This window comes from Haematobia irritans, chromosome 4 (genome assembly GCF_050003625.1).
Source record: "Haematobia irritans isolate KBUSLIRL chromosome 4, ASM5000362v1, whole genome shotgun sequence".
Classification (NCBI taxonomy): domain Eukaryota; kingdom Metazoa; phylum Arthropoda; class Insecta; order Diptera; family Muscidae; genus Haematobia; species Haematobia irritans.
In genome coordinates, this window is record NC_134400.1 from 200,761,948 (window position 1) to 200,782,351 (window position 20,404).

At 33.9% G+C, this 20,404-nt stretch overlaps 1 protein-coding gene across 1 annotated transcript; it reads left to right on the plus strand.

Moving 5' to 3' along the window:
• The first annotated feature begins 1,092 nt into the window (after positions 1-1,092).
• LOC142234522 (brachyurin-like) lies at positions 1,093-9,813 on the plus strand. Its single transcript, XM_075305689.1, has 3 exons — positions 1,093-1,579; positions 8,907-9,169; positions 9,242-9,813. The coding sequence occupies exons 1-3, from the start codon at positions 1,299-1,301 to the stop codon at positions 9,553-9,555; spliced, it is 858 nt and encodes a 285-aa protein (XP_075161804.1). The 5' UTR covers positions 1,093-1,298; the 3' UTR covers positions 9,556-9,813.
• Positions 9,814-20,404: the final 10,591 nt, after the last annotated feature.

Below are 20,404 nucleotides of genomic sequence, written 5' to 3' on the forward strand. Positions count from 1 at the left end.
GCACTGATCATGAAAATTGCTTGAAACTCAATGTAAAATTTCCAGATTTTACTTCTACAGATTTAAGATTTCAAATCAAGACATTATTTTATAATTTTCTTGCACACTTACAAGAGATGTCAATGATTCCTCTAAAATTCAGACAAAAATGGTTCTTATAAATCCAGAATCTGATATAGTCCTCATAGTTGAAATCTTTAAATTTATCTTCGGGAAGTGTCCTCAAGTCCTCAAGCCCTCCTGAAATTTCAAAGGAAACCCTAATATTTGGTTCATGGTGGTGGGTATTTAAGATTCGGCCCGGCCGAACTTAGTGCTGTATATACTTGTTTCAGTGTACATTGGGCTGCTACCTACCCTAACCTAACCAAGGGAGCCACCGTGGTGCAATGGTTAGCATGCCCGCCTTGCATACACAAGGTCGTGGGTTCGATTCCTGCTTCGACCGAACACCAAAAAGTTTTTCAGCGGTGGATTATCCCACCTCAGTAATGCTGGTGACATTTCTGAGGGTTTCAAAGCTTCTCTATGTGGTTTCACTGCAATGTGGAACGCCGTTCGGACTCGGCTATAAAAAGGAGGTCCCTTGTCATTGAGCTTAACATGGAATCGGGCAGCACTCAGTGATAAGAGAGAAGTTCACCAATGTGGTATCACAATGGACTGAATAGTCTAAGTGAGCCTGATACATCGGGCTGCCACCTAACCTAACCTAACCTACCCTAACCTATCATTGCCATTTTTTCAACATTTTTCTTTTCGTCAAATGAAGCTTACAATATTACCTTTCCAACACCATATGCTATTGCACAATGTGATTGTTAGCACGGGAAATAAACGCCTCCAACGACATCTATTGCCAAAATGCGAAAAGTCTCTTTCGATTACCCAATAACTACATTTATGCACAGTGTATGTATGGCGTCAAGATTATTTTGTCTATTACCAAAAAAATCAAAATTTAAGTGATAATTTCATGTCTCAATATTAATAATAATAAAAGAGACATTCGATTATTTATGTATTTTTGTCGCATTATTATCGGCTTGTAATCTTTTAAAATAAAAAGACAATTCAAATCATACAATGGTGGATGTCACAACAATATTGATAAACACCAAATAGCCAGATGGTAAGTGATATACCCACCAATGGATTAAAATAGAAGTATAAATTGGCAAGAATATGTCAGGGCCATGTTAGTATAGACCCATAAATCATATAATACACAATTGGATTGGAACTGGTGATTTTGAAAAATATTTGGTCACATCCAAGAAATTTCTTAACATTCAACAATGTTCATGTGGATTAACATACAAAGAATATGGATTACAAGCGTTATAATTGGACTTAGTTGTACACTAACAAATGCAGTAAACTTGGAGCACGTCCATCTAAATTACAGACTTCGACTTAATGTTGAAAATCGTATTTCTGGTGGAGATTTAGCAGCTGAAAATCAATTTCCCTATCAAGTTGGATTAAATATAGAATCATCACCGGGAAAATTTACATGGTGTGGTGGTAGTCTAATATCAAATGAATGGATTCTAACGGCAGCCCATTGTGTACATAGGTTGGTATTATTATTAAATTAGCACAAATGTTTGCCATTTTAATTTTCAATGATATTTGATTACTGTGGACCTGAATGTGAACTTCTACATAGAGCCCGGTATGCACACCTACACACAGTAAACAACTATTTTTTGCCTTCAATCACGAAATTAATTGATTCCATTAATTTTTTATTGAAATGTCTTCAATCGCAGAAATGATAGTATCAATCAAAAAATTATTTGATCCAATTAAACAATTAATTGATACTATTAATTTTTGTGATGGATTTTTGTTTCAATTAAAACATTTATTGCACCAATTAAATTTTTAATTGAATACTTTTATACCCTTCACCATAGGATGGAGGTGGAAAAAAATATTGCTCTAAGACCCCATAAAGTATATATACTCTGGGTCGTGGTAAAATTCTGAGTCGATCTAGCCACGTCCGTCCGTCTGTTGAAATCACGCAAACTTCCGAACGTAATAAGCTATTGACTTGAAACTTGGCACAAGTAGTTGTTATTGATGTAGGTCGCATGGTATTGCAAATGGACCATATCGGACCTATTTTACGTACACTAATAGAAAAAATTGCGTTCCACAATCGTGAACGGACGGTGACAAAATGAAACGGAAACGTTCACAACAAATCAAAACGAAATGTTCACGATTTCATGAACGGCATTCGTTTTTCTTTTTCCATAAAAATTCTCAAAATAATCGTTAGACGTTGTTATGGCAACTCCGCCGGTGGTGCAATGTGCTAAGGCGTCTGTTAACGCATATGGAGCGCACAACACAGGTTCGAGTCACAGTAGCGAAAATCTTTTTTATACCCTCCACCATAGGATGGGGGTATAATAACTTTGTCATTCCGTTTGTAACACATCGAAATATTGCTCTAAGACCCCATAAAGTATATATATTCTGGGTCGTGGTGAAATTCTGAGTCGATCTGAGCATGTCCGTTCCTCCGTCTGTTGAAATCACGCTAACTTCCGAACGAAACAAGCCATCGACTTGAAACTTGGCACAAGTAGTTGTTATTGATGTAGGTCGGATGGTATTGCCCCCATATAAACGGACCCCCAAATTTGGCTTGCGATTGCTCTAAGAGAAACAAATTTCATCCGATCCGGCTGAAATTTGGTACATGGTGTTAGTATATGGTCTCTAACAACCATGCAAAAATTGGTCCACATCGGTCCATAATTATATATAACCCCCATATAAACCGATCCCCCGATTTGGCTTGCGAGGCCCCTAAGAGAAGCAAATTTCATCCGATCCGGCTGAAATTTGGTACATGGTGTTAGTATATGGTCTCGAACAACCATGCAAAAATTGATCCACATCGGTCCATAATTATATATAGCCCCCATATAAACCGATCCCCCGACTTGGCTTGCGAGGCCTCTAAGAGAAGCAAATTTCATCCGATCCGGCTGAAATTTGGTACATGGTGTCAGTATATGTTCTCTAACAACCATGCAAAAATTGATCCACATCGGTCCATAATTATATATAGCCCCCATATAAACCGATCCCCCGACTTGGCTTGCGAGGCCTCTAAGAGAAGCAAATTTCATCCGATATGGCTGAAATTTGGTACGTGATGTTAGTATATGGTCTCTAACAACCATGCAAAAATTGGTCCATATCGGCTCATAATTATATATAGCCCCCATATAAACCGATCACCAGATTTGACCTCCGGAACCTCTTGGAAGACCAAAATTCATCTGGGGCCAAATCACCGCATTCGTCATCGAGTTCTGTTTCGTATAGAGAGACATTTCGATCGCATTAAATTTTTGGATCACCGCATTCGATCGTAATTTATTTTGTCTACTACTTTTTTTTACATTGCTGTAAACATATGGTAATAAGAAATTGAAAGAGAGTAGAATTTCAAAATAATGTTTTGTTATCAAATTATGTTATTTCTGAGATATTTATATTGTTTTTGTGTGTTAAAATATATGTGTAAAAATATATTATGAATCCAAGTGTTTTTTCTTCGTTTTCGGATTCAAACGATGAGTACAAAGTGGCATTAATAAGGAAAAATATTCGTGACAAAAGCAGTCCTTTAGCATTGCCTGAATTGTGTTTTTAACATCCATAGATTTAAAAGACGTTTTCATATGTCAAAAGAAGCTTTTAAATATGTTCTTGAAAAAATAAGTTTTTTTGAAGCGGCTACTGAGCATTCCTTTCTTTGATCCGATTCCCTAAATGCAAGTAATATATTTTCTTAAATGTATTTTACCAAAATGGAATAATAATTACATTTTCACCAACTTTTTTCTGCTCAAAAATCACTACATACTTCGCTTTCGATAGCATGCTACCTATCGTGTTCAACTTCGAGTAGAAACAATTCGATAACGACTGCGGTGATCTGCGTAAACTACATTACGAAGACGAAGTACTCGATTTCGACTGCGGTGATTTGGCCCCTGATTCAGTTGAAATTTTGTACGTGGTGTTAATATATGGCCTCAAACTCCCATGCAAAAATTGGTCGATATCGGTCCATAACTATATATAGGCCCCATATAAACCGATCCCCAGATTTGACCTCCAGAGCCCCTTGGAAGAGCAAAATACTTCCCATTCGGTTGAAATTTGGTACTTGATGTTAGTATATGGTATCCAACATGCAGGAATAAGAAGTTTTAAGATACCACAACCCAAGTAATTCGATTGTGGATGACAGTCTTTCGTAGAAGTTTCTACGCAATCCATGGTGGTGGGTACATAAGATTCGGCCTGGCCGAACTTGCGGCCGTATATACTTGTTTTTAATTGAAATGTCTTCAATCGCAGAAATGATAGTATCAATCAAAAAATTATTTGATCCAATTAAATAACTAATAGATGCTATTAATTTTTGTGATGGATTTTTGTTTCAATTAAAAAATTTATTGCACCAATTAAATTTTTAATTGAATATTTTTATACCCTCCACCATAGGATGGAGGTGGAAAAAAATATTGCTCTAAGACCCCATAAAGTATATATACTCTGGGTCGTGGTAAAATTCTGAGTCGATCTAGCCACGTCCGTCCGTCTGATGAAATCACGCTAACTTCCGAACGTAATAAGCTATTGGCTTGAAACTTGGCACAAGTAGTTGTTATTGATGTAGGTCGCATGGTATTGCAAATGAGCCATATCGGACCTCTTTTACGTATAGCCCCCATATAAACCGATCCCCAGATTTGCTTTGCGGAGCTTCTAAGACAAGCAAAACTCATCCGATCCGTTTGAAGTTTGGTACGTGGTATTAGTATATGCTCTCTAACAATCATGCAAAAAAATTAGCCATAGCGGCCCATAATTATATTTAGCCCCAAATTAAACCGATCCCCAGATTTGAACTCCGGAGCCTCTTGGAGAAATAAACTTCATCCGATCCGCTCGAAATTTGATACGTGGTCTAAGTATACAGTTTTTAACAACCATACAAAAATTGGTCCATATCGGTTCATAATTATATACGGTTAGATTAGGTTATGTGGCAGCCCGATGTATCAGACTCACTTAGACTATTCAGTTCATTATGATACCACAGTGGTGAACTTCTCTCTTATCTCTGAGTGCTGCCGGATTCCATGTTAAGCACAATGACAAGGGTCCTCCTTTTTATGGCCGAGTCCGAACGACGTTCCACATTGCAGTGAAACGACTTAGAGAAGCTTTGAAACACTCAGAAATGACACCAGCATTACTGAGGTGGGATAATCCACCGCTGGAAAAATTTTTGTTGTTTCGGTGGAAGCAGGAATCGAACCCACGACATTGTGTATGGAAGGCGGGCAAGGTAACCATCGCAGCGCGGTGGCTCCCATAATAAACCAGTTACCAGATGTGGCCTCCAGAGTTTCTTGGAGGAGTAAAATTCATCCGAATCTATATATATATATATATATATATATATATATAAAGGGTGATTCTTTTGAGGTTAGGATTTTCATGCATTAGTATTTGACAGATCACGTGGGATTTCAGACATGGTGTCAAAGAGAAAGATGCTCAGTATGCTTTGACATTTCATCATGAATAGACTTACGATCTGCCACAACGTCGAATTTTCAGTGAATGGGCCCTAGAAAAGTTGGCAGAAAATCCGCTTTTTTATCGACAAATTTTGTTCAGCGATGAGGCTCATTTCTGGTTGAATGGCTACGTAAATAAGCAAAATTGCCGCATTTGGAGTGAAGAGCAACCAGAAGCCGTTCAAGAACTGCCCATGCATCCCGAAAAATGCACTGTTTGGTGTGGTTTGTACGCTGGTGGAATCATTGGACCGTATTTTTTCAAAGATGCTGTTGGACGCAACGTTACGGTGAATGGCGATCGCTATCGTTCGATGCTAACAAACTTTTTGTTGCCAAAAATGGAAGAACTGAACTTGGTTGACATGTGGTTTCAACAAGATGGCGCTACATGCCACACAGCTCGCGATTCTATGGCCATTTTGAGGGAAAACTTCGGAGAACAATTCATCTCAAGAAATGGACCGGTAAGTTGGCCACCAAGATCATGCGATTTGACGCCTTTAGACTATTTTTTGTGGGGCTACGTCAAGTCTAAAGTCTACAGAAATAAGCCAGCAACTATTCCAGCTTTGGAAGACAACATTTCCGAAGAAATTCGGGCTATTCCGGCCGAAATGCTCGAAAAAGTTGCCAAAAATTGGACTTTCCGAATGGACCACCTAAGACGCAGCCGCGGTCAACATTTAAATGAAATTATCTTCAAAAAGTAAATGTCATGGACCAATCTAACGTTTCAAATAAAGAACCGATGAGATTTTGCAAATTTTATGCGTTTTTTTTAAAAAAAAAGTTATCAAGCTCTTAACAAATCACCCTTTATATATATATATATATATATATATATATATATATATATATATATATATATATATATATATATATATATATATATATATATATATATATATATATATATATATATATATATATATATATATATATATATATATATATATATATATATATATATATATATATATATACACAGTCTCACACAAGTTTACATACGGTTAAAAAATGTATATTTTCTTTAACTAATAAAATTTTAAAAAATATACATATATATCCTTTAGTTTTAGTAAATTAATTTGAAAAACAAAGTATTTGTTAATTTTCAAGAAGATTTTTTTGGTTTGGGTTATAAACAACAACAAGAAACAGGTTTAGTTAAGAGGTAAAAAACTCAGGGGTATGTAAACTTGTGTGAGACTGTGTATATATATATATATATATATATATATATATATATATATATATATATATATATATATATATATATATATATATATATATATATATATATATATATATATATATATATATATATATATATATATATATATATATATATATATATATATATATATATATATATATATATATATATATATATATATATATATATATATATATATATATATATATATATATATATATATATATATATACCGATTCCCAGATTTGACCTGCTGAGCTTCTAGGAAAAGCAAAATTCATCCGATTCGGTTCAAATTTGATACCTTAGTCCATATCGGTCCATAATTATATATATCCCCCCTATAAACCGATCACCACATTTGACCTCCTGAGCTTCTTGGACGAGCAAAATTCATCTGGTCGGATGGAAATTTGGTACATTGTAATTGTACGCAGTGCGAACAAACATCCAACAATTGGTCCATATTGGTCCACAATTATAAACAGCCCTCCGACAAAGCGAACCCCAATCGCACAAAAATTGGTCCATATCGGTTCATAATTGTATATAGCACCCCATACAAAGCGACCCCAATATTTCAATTCTAATTACCATGCAAAAGTTCATATCTGCGGAGCTGAACGTGAACAATCAAAAACGTAACAGGTTGGCTGATAAGTCCCCGGTCCAAAAAAACACATTTTTTGTCAAAATTCGTTTTTATTACTCAACATAGTTCCCCACAAGAGCGATACAACGACTATAACGACCTTCCAATTTTTTGAAACCATTTTGGTAGTACTCCTTCGGTTTTGCCTCAAAATAGGCCTCAGTTTCGGCGATCGCCTCTTCATTGCAGCCAAATTTTTTCCCTGCGAACATCCTTTTGAGGTCTGAGAACAAGAAAAAGTCGCTGGGGCCAGATCTGGAGAATACGGTGGTGGGGAAGCAATTCGTAGCCCAATTCATGAATTTTTACCATCGTTCTCAATGACTTGTTGCACGGTGCGTTGTCTTGGTGGAACAACACTTTTTTCTTCTTCATATGGGGCCGTTTTGCCGCGATTTCGACCTTCAAACGCTCCAATAATGCCATATAATAGACACTGCTGATGGGTTTTCCCTTCTCAAGATAATCGATAAAAATTATTCCTTGCGCATCCCAAAAAACAGAGGCCATTACTTTGCCAGCGGACTGTTGAGTCTGGCCACGCTTCGGAGACAGTTCACCGGTCGCTGTCCACTCAGCCGACTGTCGATTGGACTCGGGAGTGTAGTGATGGAGCCATGTTTCATCCATTGTCACATATCGACGGAAAAGCTCGGGTGTATTACGAGTTAACAGCTGCAAACACCGCTTAGAAGCATCAAAACGTTGTTGTTTTTGGTCAAATGTGAGCTCGCGCGGCACCCATTTTGCACAGAGCTTCCGCATATCCAAATATTGATGAATGATATGACCAACACGTTCCTTTCCTCTGCTATCTCGATCATTTTCATTTTACGGTCATTCAAAATCATTTTGTGGATTTTTTTGATGTTTTTGTCGGTAACCACCTCTTTTGGGCGTCCACTGCGTTCACCGTCCTCCGTGCTGATTTCACCACGCTTGAATTTTGCATACCAATCAATTATTGTTGATTTCCCTGGGGCAGAGTCCGGAATCTCATTATCAAGCCAAGTTTTTGCTTCCACCGTATTTTTTTCCCTTCAGAAAACAGTATTTTATCAAAACACGAAATTCTTTTTTTAGCAACAAAAGTTGCTTCACAAAAGACGCTCTATCTCACAAACTAATTGACTTACAGACGTCAAATTATGACACGAATCATTTGAAGGTTGGTACTATATAAAAATATATGCATTTAATACTAGCGACGCCATCTATGTGTCAGACCGGAAACTTATCAGCCACGATCACATTGGACATATTTAGTTTGGTTTAAGACCGATAATGAGATTTTTCTCGGAGGTAATGGTCCAAGCTATCAATACGAACAAAAAATTCTTTCCTTAAAATAACATAGCAAAGAAAAGGAACCGTGAAAATTTGTTCAACTTCTTAATTCTTTCAGCATTTCCGGAGCGATTGCCTACTTAGGATCCACCTATCGTTTGGAACCCAAGAAGACCTACCGAATCTCCCTAAACGATATTCATATACATAATCTTTTTAAATTGGGAACTTTAGAAAATGACATTGCTCTTTTGCGTATACCATCACCGGTAACATTTACTGAGGGCATACAACCAATAATCCTGCCAAAATTATTTGATGATCATCCAACCTTTGAATATCTGGAGGCTATAACTTCGGGATGGGGTCGTGAGAATGATGGTAGGTACTTTTTTTTTGACAATATTTCTAAAAACAAAAAATAGTTGACAATAACATCTTCTCTAATTTTAGTTTCTCCCAGTATTTCGAGTTATTTGAAATATGTGGTTCGTTATACTCTAACCAATGCGGAATGTCAATTTGTGTATGGTAATTCGGTGAAATCGAGTAATATATGCATAGACACAACGGGTGGAAAGTCCACTTGTAATGGAGATTCCGGTGGACCTTTAGTCATCTACGATGATAATCAGCAACCCTTGCTAATAGGTCTTACCTCTTTTGGGAAATCTTCAGGTTGTACGAATGGAATACCTGCTGTCTTTACTCGTTTGACATCTTATTTGAGTTGGATTTATCAAACCTCAGGAGTAGCCAATTTTTAAAAAAGCAAAAAACCAGAGAGAAACATAAAAATTATAACAAAACAAATCAAGATTTCATTTGAAATATTTAGAGAATTCCTGGAGAATTGGTAAGACTTTTTGTAAAACCATAAAACTGGACTTTAAAGTTCTATCCAAAAATTTCTGAAAGTAATCTCCATGTAAACTCAGACTCATTTAATTATAAGAGTACTCAGTGCTGGTCACTTAAGAATTTTTTTTATAAAATAAATCTTTTTCTAGAATATTTAATAAAAATGTGTATTATTGCTTACATATAGAAATACAATTTTGACAAAATTTTCTACAGAAATAAAATTTTGATAAAATTTTCTATAGAAAAACAAGTAAGGAAAGTCTAAAGTCGGGAGGGGCCAACTATATTATACCCTGCACCACTTTGTAGATCTAAATTTTCGATACCATATCACATCCGTCAAATGTGTTGGGGGCTATATATAAAGGTTTGTCCCAAATACATACATTTAAGTATAACTCGATCTGGACAGAATTTGATAGACTTCTACAAAATCTATAGACTCAAAATTTAAGTCGGCTAATGCACTAGGGTGGAACACAATGTCAGTAAAAAAAAATATGGGAAACATTTAAATCTGAAGCAATTTTAAGGAAACTTCGCAAAAGTTTAATTATGATTTATCGCTCGATATATATGTCTTAGGAAAATTAGAGTCATTTTTACAACTTTTCGACTAAGCAGTGGCGATTTAACAAGGAAAATGTTGGTATTTTGACCATTTTTGTCGAAATCAGAAAAACATATATATGGGAGCTATATCTAAATCTGAACCGATTTCAATAAATCTGAACCGATTTCAACCAAATTGGGCACGAATAGCTACAATGCTAATTCTACTCCCTGTGCAAAATTTCAATTAAATCGGAGTAAAAGATTGGCCACTGTGGTCACATGAGTGCATATCGGGCGAAAAATATATATGGGAGCTATATCGAAATCTGAACCGATTTCCACCAAATTTGGCACACATAGCTACAATGCTAATTCTACTCTCTGTGCAAAATTTCAACTAAATCGCTAATTCTACTCTCTGTGCAAAATTTCAACTAATATGAGTGTAAATCGGGCGAAAGCTATATATGGGAGCTATATCTAAATCTGAACCGATTTCAACCAAATTCGGCACGCATAGCTGCAATGCTAATTCTACTCCCTGTGCAAAATTTCAACTAAATCGGAGCAAAAATTTGGCCTCTGTGGTCATATGAGTGTAAATCGGGCGAAAGCTATGTATGGGAACTATATCTAAATCTGAACCGATTTCAATAAAATTTGGCACACTTGACTACACTACTAATTGTACTCCTAGTGCAAAATTTCAACCTAATTGGGGCAAAACTCTGGCTTCTGGGACCATATTAGTCCATATCGGGCGAAATATATATATGGGAGCTGTATCTAAATCTGAACCGATTTCAATAAAATTTGGCGCACTTGACTGTAGTACTAACTGTACTTTTTTTGTGCAAAATTTTAAGCAAATTAGGGTAAAACTCTGGCTTCTGGGGCCATATAAGTCCATATCGGGCGAAATATATATATGGGAGCTATATCTAAATCTGAACCGATTTCTTCCAAAATCAATAGGGTTCTATTCTGAGCCAAAATACATACTTGTGCCAAATTTGAAGTCGATTGGACTAAAACTGCGACCTAGACTTTGATTACAAAAATGTGTTCACGGACAGACGGACATGGCTATATCGACTCAGGAGCCCACCCTGAGCATTATTGCCAAAGACACCATGTGTCTATCTCGTCTTCTTCTGGGTGTTGCAAACATATGCACTAACTTATTATACCCTGTTCCGCAGTGTGACGCAGGGTATACAAATTTTGACAACATTTTCTATAGAAATAAAATGTTTACAACATTTTCTATAGAAATAAAATTTTCACAAAATTTTCTATAGAATAAAATTTTGACAAAATTTTCTATAGAAATAAAATTTTCACAAAATTTAAAATAGAAATAAATAGAATAAAATTATATATACTATATAAATAGAAATAAATTTTTGACAAAATTTTCTATAAAAATTAAATTTGGACAAAATTTCCTATAGAAATAAAATTTTGACAATATTTTATATAGAAATAAAATGTTGACAAAATTTTCTATAGAAATAAAATTTTGACACAATTTTCAATAGAAATAACATTTTCACAAAATGTTGTATAGAAATAACATTTTGACAAAATTTTCTATAGAAATAAAATGTTGACAAAATTTTCTATAGAAATAAAATTTTGACAAAATTTTCTATGGAAATAAAATTTTCACAAAATGTTCTATAGAAATAAAATTTTCACAAAATTTTCTATAGAAATAAAATTTTGACAAAATTTTCTATAGAAATAAAATTTTGACAAAATTTCCTATAGAAATAAAATTTTGACAACATTTTCTATAGAAATAAAATTTTTTAATTTTTTTTATAGAAATAAAATTTTGACATTTTCTATAGAAAAAAAATTTTCACAAAATTTTTTTATAAAAATAACATTTGGACAAAATTTTCTATAGAAATAAAATTTGGATAACATTTTCTATAGAAATAAAATTTGGATAACATTTTCTATAGAAATAAAATTTTGACAAAATTTCCTATAGAAATATAATTTTGACAAAATTTTCTATAGAAATAAAATTTTGATAAAATTTTCTATAAAAAAACTTTGACAAACATTTCTATAGAAATAAAATGTGGACAAAATTTTCTATAGAAATAAAATTTCACAAAATTTTCTATAGAAATAAAATTTTCACAAAATTTTCTATAGAAATAAAATTTTGACAAAATTTTCTATAGAAATAAAATTTTGACAAAATTTTCTATAGAAATAAAATTTTCTAATTATACAATTATTATTCGAGCTTTATGGACAGATATAGATTAAGGAACATGGTTAATAGAGCCATTGAAAAGAAAACGCCAGATACAAATCTATACACGCCTGGACTGTACATGTTTCGGTTCGGGCGAATGAACCTTTCCACAGCCTTTAGTATAAAGGCTGTGGGAAATTTTCTATAGTAATAAAATTTTCTACAGAAATAAAAAATAGAAATAAAATTTTCACAAAATTTTCTATATAAATAAAATTTTCACAAAATTTTCTATAGAAATAAAATTTTGACAAAATTTACTATAGAAATAAAATGTTGACAATATTTTCTATAGAAATAAAATTTTTTCATAATTTTTTTATGGAAATAAAATTTTGACAAAATTTTCTATATAAATAAAATTTTGACAAAATTTTCTTTCGAAATAAAAATTTTCTATAGAAATAAAAATTTGACAAAATTTTTTATAGAAATAAAATTTTGATTATATTTTCTATAGAAATAAAATTTTGATAGATTTTGTTTGCATTATAATAAACCGTCCAATTTGATTGTGCGAAGGCACGAGATATGACGTGCATGATGGGCCGATTTGTCCTAAATACGTTGTCGAAGAGGTCAAACAATTGGCCATAGGGTGTACCGTTTTACCCTTCCTCAACTTGTAGATACATATTGACTACACCACCTTTCCGTCCAGATTTCGCCTTCTTCGCATCATTGTAAAATTGTTTTATTAGCATACTAACAACATTTCCGTTGGACGTGCATACATAAGCGTAGAAAAGACTCAGGTGGGAGACCTTAGTCCCCTTCAGTTAAACCAAATGTAAGTGATAAATTGAAGTGAATTGGAAAGATTATTTATAGAGTTGTAAGTTCTGTACAAGTTGTTTTAAAATAAGTTATCGAATTGATATTTATTTCGTTCATTATAGCATACTATTAGGCGTTTCTTTTTAACTCTGCAGAGTTGGGCCCTTGTTCAAAACGCACGTGGCCTTTTTTCATAAAGCTTTTGTAAAAATAATTATAATAATTATATAATTATACACAATTTGCGTTACACTTAACAAAAATTGCTTTAATATAGAAAATATTGAACCGCTCTGTAATATTTTTAGACATTTGCAGCAATCTATTAGAAACATAGAAACAAAGGATTTGATTGCAGATTGCCTGTCTATGTTCTTCTATACATTTTTTGGAATGGAACATTGGAGTCTTCAAAACACTAAAGTGATTAGGAAAAACTGTGCCTACCAAAAATATTGATCGACTCTGATCCCGATCGACTCAGAAGACTGAGTCGATATAGCCCTTCGTGTCCATCCGTCTGTCTGCCCATGTGTTTGTTGTTGCAATTATTTACCGATTTCGATGAAATTTGGTATATGGCGTTTTTTTTGGCACAACGCTATTGAATTTGGAAAAAATAGGATCAAATTTAGATAAAGCTCCCATATATGTATCGCAAGATGTCGATAAATGGGGTCAGATTGCGCTCATTTACTAACCCAGCAAAAAAATTTGGAAGTTCTTCCAAAGGCACAACTTTAAAAGCACTTTCAGAAGATGCACTCCCAATGATGTTCTTTATTTTAACTACCCTGGAAGTTCTTTTAATTAAATTTTTATTTTTTTTTTTTTTTGGTGTTTGTTTTATTGGCGATGTTTTTCACATCAAAAGCCAGGGTATAATCGAGCGATGTAGCCACAAACAAAGCCTACATCTATTGTTGACTTCGAGGAGATCTTATATAGATCTGTTGTAGAACGATGACAGCCGTTGATTCTCCAGAACCAAGGCTGGGTGTGAGTGATGGTGTGGTGTGTTGATTTTGATGTTCAGTACTAAGATGATAGTCATATATGAGTATATGTGTTTCAAATAGAGAGTGTGTGTATTTTCTCGGCAAAAGGACGACTTTCTTCGCTCTATATTAATGATATCACAGGAATGAAATTACAAAGTATAATTACAAATAAATAGATAATTCAATATCACAGCAAAAAATATATATCACAGATTGTTTCAGATGAATCGATTACCCAAAAAAGGCCTTATATTTATATAGCTACTTTTGTTTCATTTATAAATCTCGTAAGCTCCATATAGAGATTTATGTCTTTAGTGGCAAGAATATCGACAAAATTTTGGTACTTGTTGAAGAAATCGAACTTTCCTCTTGTCAAATCAAAATTGATATATTCAAAAATCGTGTGGTGTGCCGACTCAGGCACCCAACAACGATCACAAATAGGTGTTGAGGCAGCCCCAATCTTATGTAGAAACGGTTTATCATACAGATGTCCAGTAAACAAACGATTTAGTATTTTGGCATTTTTAGGATCAGATAGCATATTACCAGAAAAGGGGTTTTTTAAAACCTTAGGGCACAATTTAAAAAAGGTTTTACCTTTGATATTGCAAATATTTTGGTATTCTCTATTCCATTCATTCCATAGGCACAGTTCAATTTTCCTTATGGCCTCATCTGGAGTAAGATCAACCATAATGGGAGCTCCCACTTCCCTGGCCAGCATAGCTATATCATCCGCCTCCTCATTGAATTTGATACCACTATGACCCGGTATCCATACTATTTGGCCTTTTTTAATATTGGAATTTACTAGTTTCTCATGGAAGCTGGCAGCAATATAGTTGTTTGTCTTTACACTTGCAATAATCTTGCAGGCCGCAAGGCTATCAGTGAAAAAGACACATTTCTCAGACTCTATAGCAATTTCCAAGGCCTTGACTAAGGCCCACAGTTCCCCAAAAGTAGAAGACATGGAGGTATCAATTTTGAAATGGAATTCTTGGTCATAGTTCACGTTTAGGACACCACAGCCAGTTGAGGAGCTTCCCACTGACGCATCCGTTGCGTATATGTTATAGTCATCCGCTATTTCTTTATTATATATTGCTTTTAAGACTTCAATTGGCGTGTCATTTTCACTCCCAGATAATAGGTTGAAACTTACTGAAATGATATTTGAAAAAAATGGGGTTAGAGACATGTTTAATGTTGTCAAAAGTGTTTTTGAAATCATAGTATACTTTACTATAACTACACGCTCACAAAAAATCGCTTCTGTAACATATACTCCCAAATATATTTTGCTTCAAGCATATACATTTTTGGGTATTGCCCAAACATTTATATGTTTGATCTCTTCCAATATATAATATGTTTGAAAGCATATTGGTCTAAACAATATATGTTTGGGTAGTCTAAGTTCCACACATTTTGTATATTTGCATCCAAATTCAATAATGTTGTCTTCCAAAAAACAATATGTTATTATGTGAACATATAATATGTTTGGAAGCATTTTGCACCCAAAAATATTATATGCTTAAAAAAAATTCTCCCAAACAATATTGTGCTCAAAATTTTATTTATTTATTAATATATTTACAATCATAATGAATTAGGAAAATAAACAGGTAATATAGGTGCTAACAACATAGGTTTTCGACCTGAATGCTCAAAATTTTGTTTCTGCCTAATTGTATATTCCCCCACATCTTTCTCACTTCCACGAGATTTTTTAGTTCTTAGCACCTTTTTCTATAATACAAACATTGTATTATATATATTCAATTATATGATTTTTTTTTATTATACCCACCACCATAGGATGGGGGGTATATTAACTTTGTCATTCCGTTTGTAACACATCGAAATATTGCTCTAAGACCCCATAAAGTATATATATTCTGGGTCGTGGTGAAATTCTGAGTCGATCTGAGCATGTCCGTCCGTCCGTCCGTCCGTCTGTTGAAATCACGCTAACTTCCGAACGAAACAAGCTATCGACTTGAAACTTGGCACAAGTAGTTGTTATTGATGTAGGTCGGATGGTATTGCAAATGGGCCATATCGGTCTACTTTTACGTATAGCCCCCATATAAACGGACCCCAAAATTTGGCTTGCGAGGGCTCTAAGAGAAGCAAATTTCATCCGATCCGGCTGAAATTTGGTACATGGTGTTAGTATATGGTCTCTAACAACCATGCACAAATTGGTCCACATCGGTCCATAATTATATAAAGCCCCCATATAAACCGATCGCCCGATTTGGCTTGCGAGGCCCCTAAGAGAAGTAAATTTCATCCGATCCGGCTGAAATTTGGTACATGGTGTTAGTATATGGTCTCTAACAACCATGCAAAAATTGGTCCATATCGGCCCATAATTATATATAGCCCCCATATAAACCGATCCCCCGATTTGGCTTGCGAGGCCCCTAAGAGAAGCAAATTTCATCCGATCCGGCTGAAATTTGGTACATGGTGTCAGTATATGGTCTCTAACAACCATGCAAAAATTGGTCCACATCGGTCCATAATTATATATAGCTCCCATATAAACCGATCACCAGATTTGACCTCCGGAACCTCTTGGAAGACCAAAATTCATCTGATTCAGTTGAAATTTGGTACGTGGTGTTAATATATGGCCTCAAACTCCCATGAAAAAATTGGTCGATATCGGTCCATAATTATATATAGGCCCCATATAAACCGATCCCCAGATTTGACCTCCAGAGCCCCTTGGAAGAGCAAAATGCTTACCATTCGGTTGAAATTTGGTACGTGATGTTAGTATATGGTATCCAACAACCATGCAGGAATAAGAAGTTTTAAGATACCACAACCCAAGTAATTCGATTGTGGATGACAGTCTTTCGTAGAAGTTTCTACGCAATCCATGGTGGTGGGTACATAAGATTCGGCCTGGCCGAACTTGCGGCCGTATATACTTGTTTTTTTTACTAACATTGTGTTCCACCCTAGTCCATTAGCCGACTTAAATTTTGCGTCTATAGATTTTGTAGAAGTCTATCAAATTCTGTCCAAATCGAGTGATATTTAAATTTATGTATTTGGGACAAACCTTTATATATAGCCCCCAACACATTTGACGGATGTGATATGGTATCGAAAATTTAGATCTACAAAGTGGTGCAGGGTATAATATAGTCGGCCCTGCCCGACTTTAGACTTTCCTTACTTGTTTCTTCTATGAGATGATGTAATTTTGTGAACTGCAGTTAAAAAGTACAACAGAGCATTAAAATTTCCTGGTTTTAACAACGCTTTGTGGAAATCTCAAATGTGGAGTAAAATTTAGTTCAATTTTCGTGCGTGGTAGTACATTCTTCCTATAAAACAGTTCACTTTTTTTCGGTGCGGGCGATAGACGCCTCAACGAACATTTTTTTATAAATCAATACACGTAACAATTGATTTTTACGTACATCTAATTCTTCAATCATAAAATCTAAGTATTTGCAATAATCAATAATGTGTCATTCTTTCTACTCTATAAAGATAGTGTTGAGTTTTTTTTCTCAATATACGTACGTGTGGACGTACGTATATTTTTTGATTTATTTTCTGGAAAATAACAATGATAATAATACAAACCATAGATAACTGGCCTGCGCTAAGTTCGAATTTAATAAAAATTAAAATCATAATAATAGACTTATGTATTTTGTTTACCAATATTTGCTTAAGTACTCATGACCTTCTAATCTATGAAATTCAAATTTTTTAAATACAAAAATTTGCTAAAGAGTCATAGGGTAAATAAATATGAAGTTAGTAAATATATTTTAGTAGCAGCTATTCTAAATTAGTAACTTTTAGCATTTTTATTGTGATTCAATATCTGACAGTTGAAGCACACCCTCACAAAAAATCGCTTCTGTAACATATACTCCCAAACACATTTTGCTTCAAGCATATACATTTTTGGGTATTGCCCAAACATTTATATGTTTGATCTCTTCCAATATATAATATGTTTGAAAGCATATTGGTCTAAACAATATATGTTTGGGTAGTCTAAGTTCCAAACATTTTGTATTTTTGCATCCAAATTGAATAATGTTGTCTTTCAACAAACAATATGTTATTATGTGACCATATAATATGTTTGGAAGCATTTTGCATCCAAAAATATTATATGCTTAAAAAATTCTCCAAAACAATATTGTGGTCAAAATTTTATTTATTTATTTATATATTTACAATCATAATGAATTATGAAAATAAACAGGTAATATAGGTGCTAACAACATAGGTTTTCGACCTGAATGCTCAAAATTTTGTTTCTGCCCAATTGTATATTCCCCGACATCTTTCTCACTTCCACGAGATTTTTTAGTTCTTAGCACCTTTTTCTGTAATACAAACATTGTAGAAGAAATTATTCAATTTTATGATTTTTTTCATTTTAATTTTACCTTTTGCCGGACGAGGATTCGAAAGGCGGACCACACAGTTTGTAAGGATCAAAGAAGTAGCTGATCAATTGCCCAAGGAAAAATAAAATGTTCATTTTGTAATAACAAGCAACAACCACCAACTTAATTCAATATCGCTCCCTGTTAAATAGCGCTCCAAGCTACTAAACACATATATGTTTATAGGCTATTTCTAAATTAATATATGTTTGCATCCAAGCATATTATATTTACAAACATTTTATGTCCCAAACATAATATGTTCTAACATATGAAAAACAGTCTTTTTCAACCGTGTGGGCATTAGCCGAAAGAAATTTGAAGTCTACACTTTTATGAAGTCTAGGTCGAGTCAAATTTGAATGTATGTATAGGGGAACAAAAACCTTTATATATAGCACTCAACACATTTGCATAGTTTGATAGAGACTGGGAGATTGTAGATAGAAAAAAGGTGAGTCAAATCTAAATTTAATATTAAATTAATTTTTTTTGTCGAAGAAAATCAAAGAAAATTTTAATAATTAAATTTATTATATTTCATGTTAGCCTGATATCGGAACAGGCAATTGACGTCCAAATGCATTATATCTAATTATACAATTATTTTTCGAGCTTTATGGACAGATATGTTCACCACTTAGGTGAATTCTACCAAATTAGCTTTCTAAAAGTAAATTTCGTGTTTTTGCATTACTATGTAACAAAAACGAAATAAAAATAAGATTAAGGGACTTGTAAGTTATATGAAAAGATTATGTACAGTGGGAGAAAAGATGATTCAATTTGTAAGAGGAAATTTCCCAAATGTTTTCTCCATAAGGAGTTAGCATAAAGGGCCCAAAATTGAGTTATCTCTCCCAGCCAGATCTATACTAAAGGTTGTGGAAAGGTTCATTCGCCCGAACCGAAACATGTACAGTCCAGGCGTGTATAGATTTGTATCTGGCGTTTTCTTTTCAATGGCTCTATTAACCATGTTCCCTAATCTATATCTGTCCATAAAGCTCGAAAAATAATTGTATAATTAGATATAATTAAATTTAATATATGTATATGTTTTACAATGCACAATTACCAGTATACCTTTAGAAAATTATTCCGCTATCTAATCATTTTACCACAAACCATGCATACCCTAACACACTTCCACAAGCATTACATTTCATGGCTTTGTTCGGTTATACAAGATTAATATTTTAATGACATTAGTGTAACTAACACTCTTGCTAACTCGCAGTCTCTCTCAAACCCAAAATAATTTGACAGTTTATCGAAGGAATTTATATGGGGAAAGTAGGTAAAAGTTAAAGAAAACTAACTTTTTTTATATGGGGGTCTAATTTTAAAATGGAAATTCTCAGCTTATAATTAATCGAAATTCATATATATAAAATATTATATTAAATTAACAAAAAGTTTAATCTTTGTGAATAATTTTGAATGCTATCACAACGGACCCAAAGACCAAATACTATCCTCTGGAACGGAATTTTAGACAAACGACACTCCGCTTTTTTATAAAGTATTTAGGAGAATTTACGATAAGCGCTGGTAGGATAAAAAAATGTTGCGTCTAAAAGTGTCATATGTCTAACGTTTCTTTCCTCCGAAGTGAAATTTCTTCCTTCAGTGTAGTACCCAATAACGGTCATTTTAAAGCATCACAATGAATCGTATTAGAATTTACAAG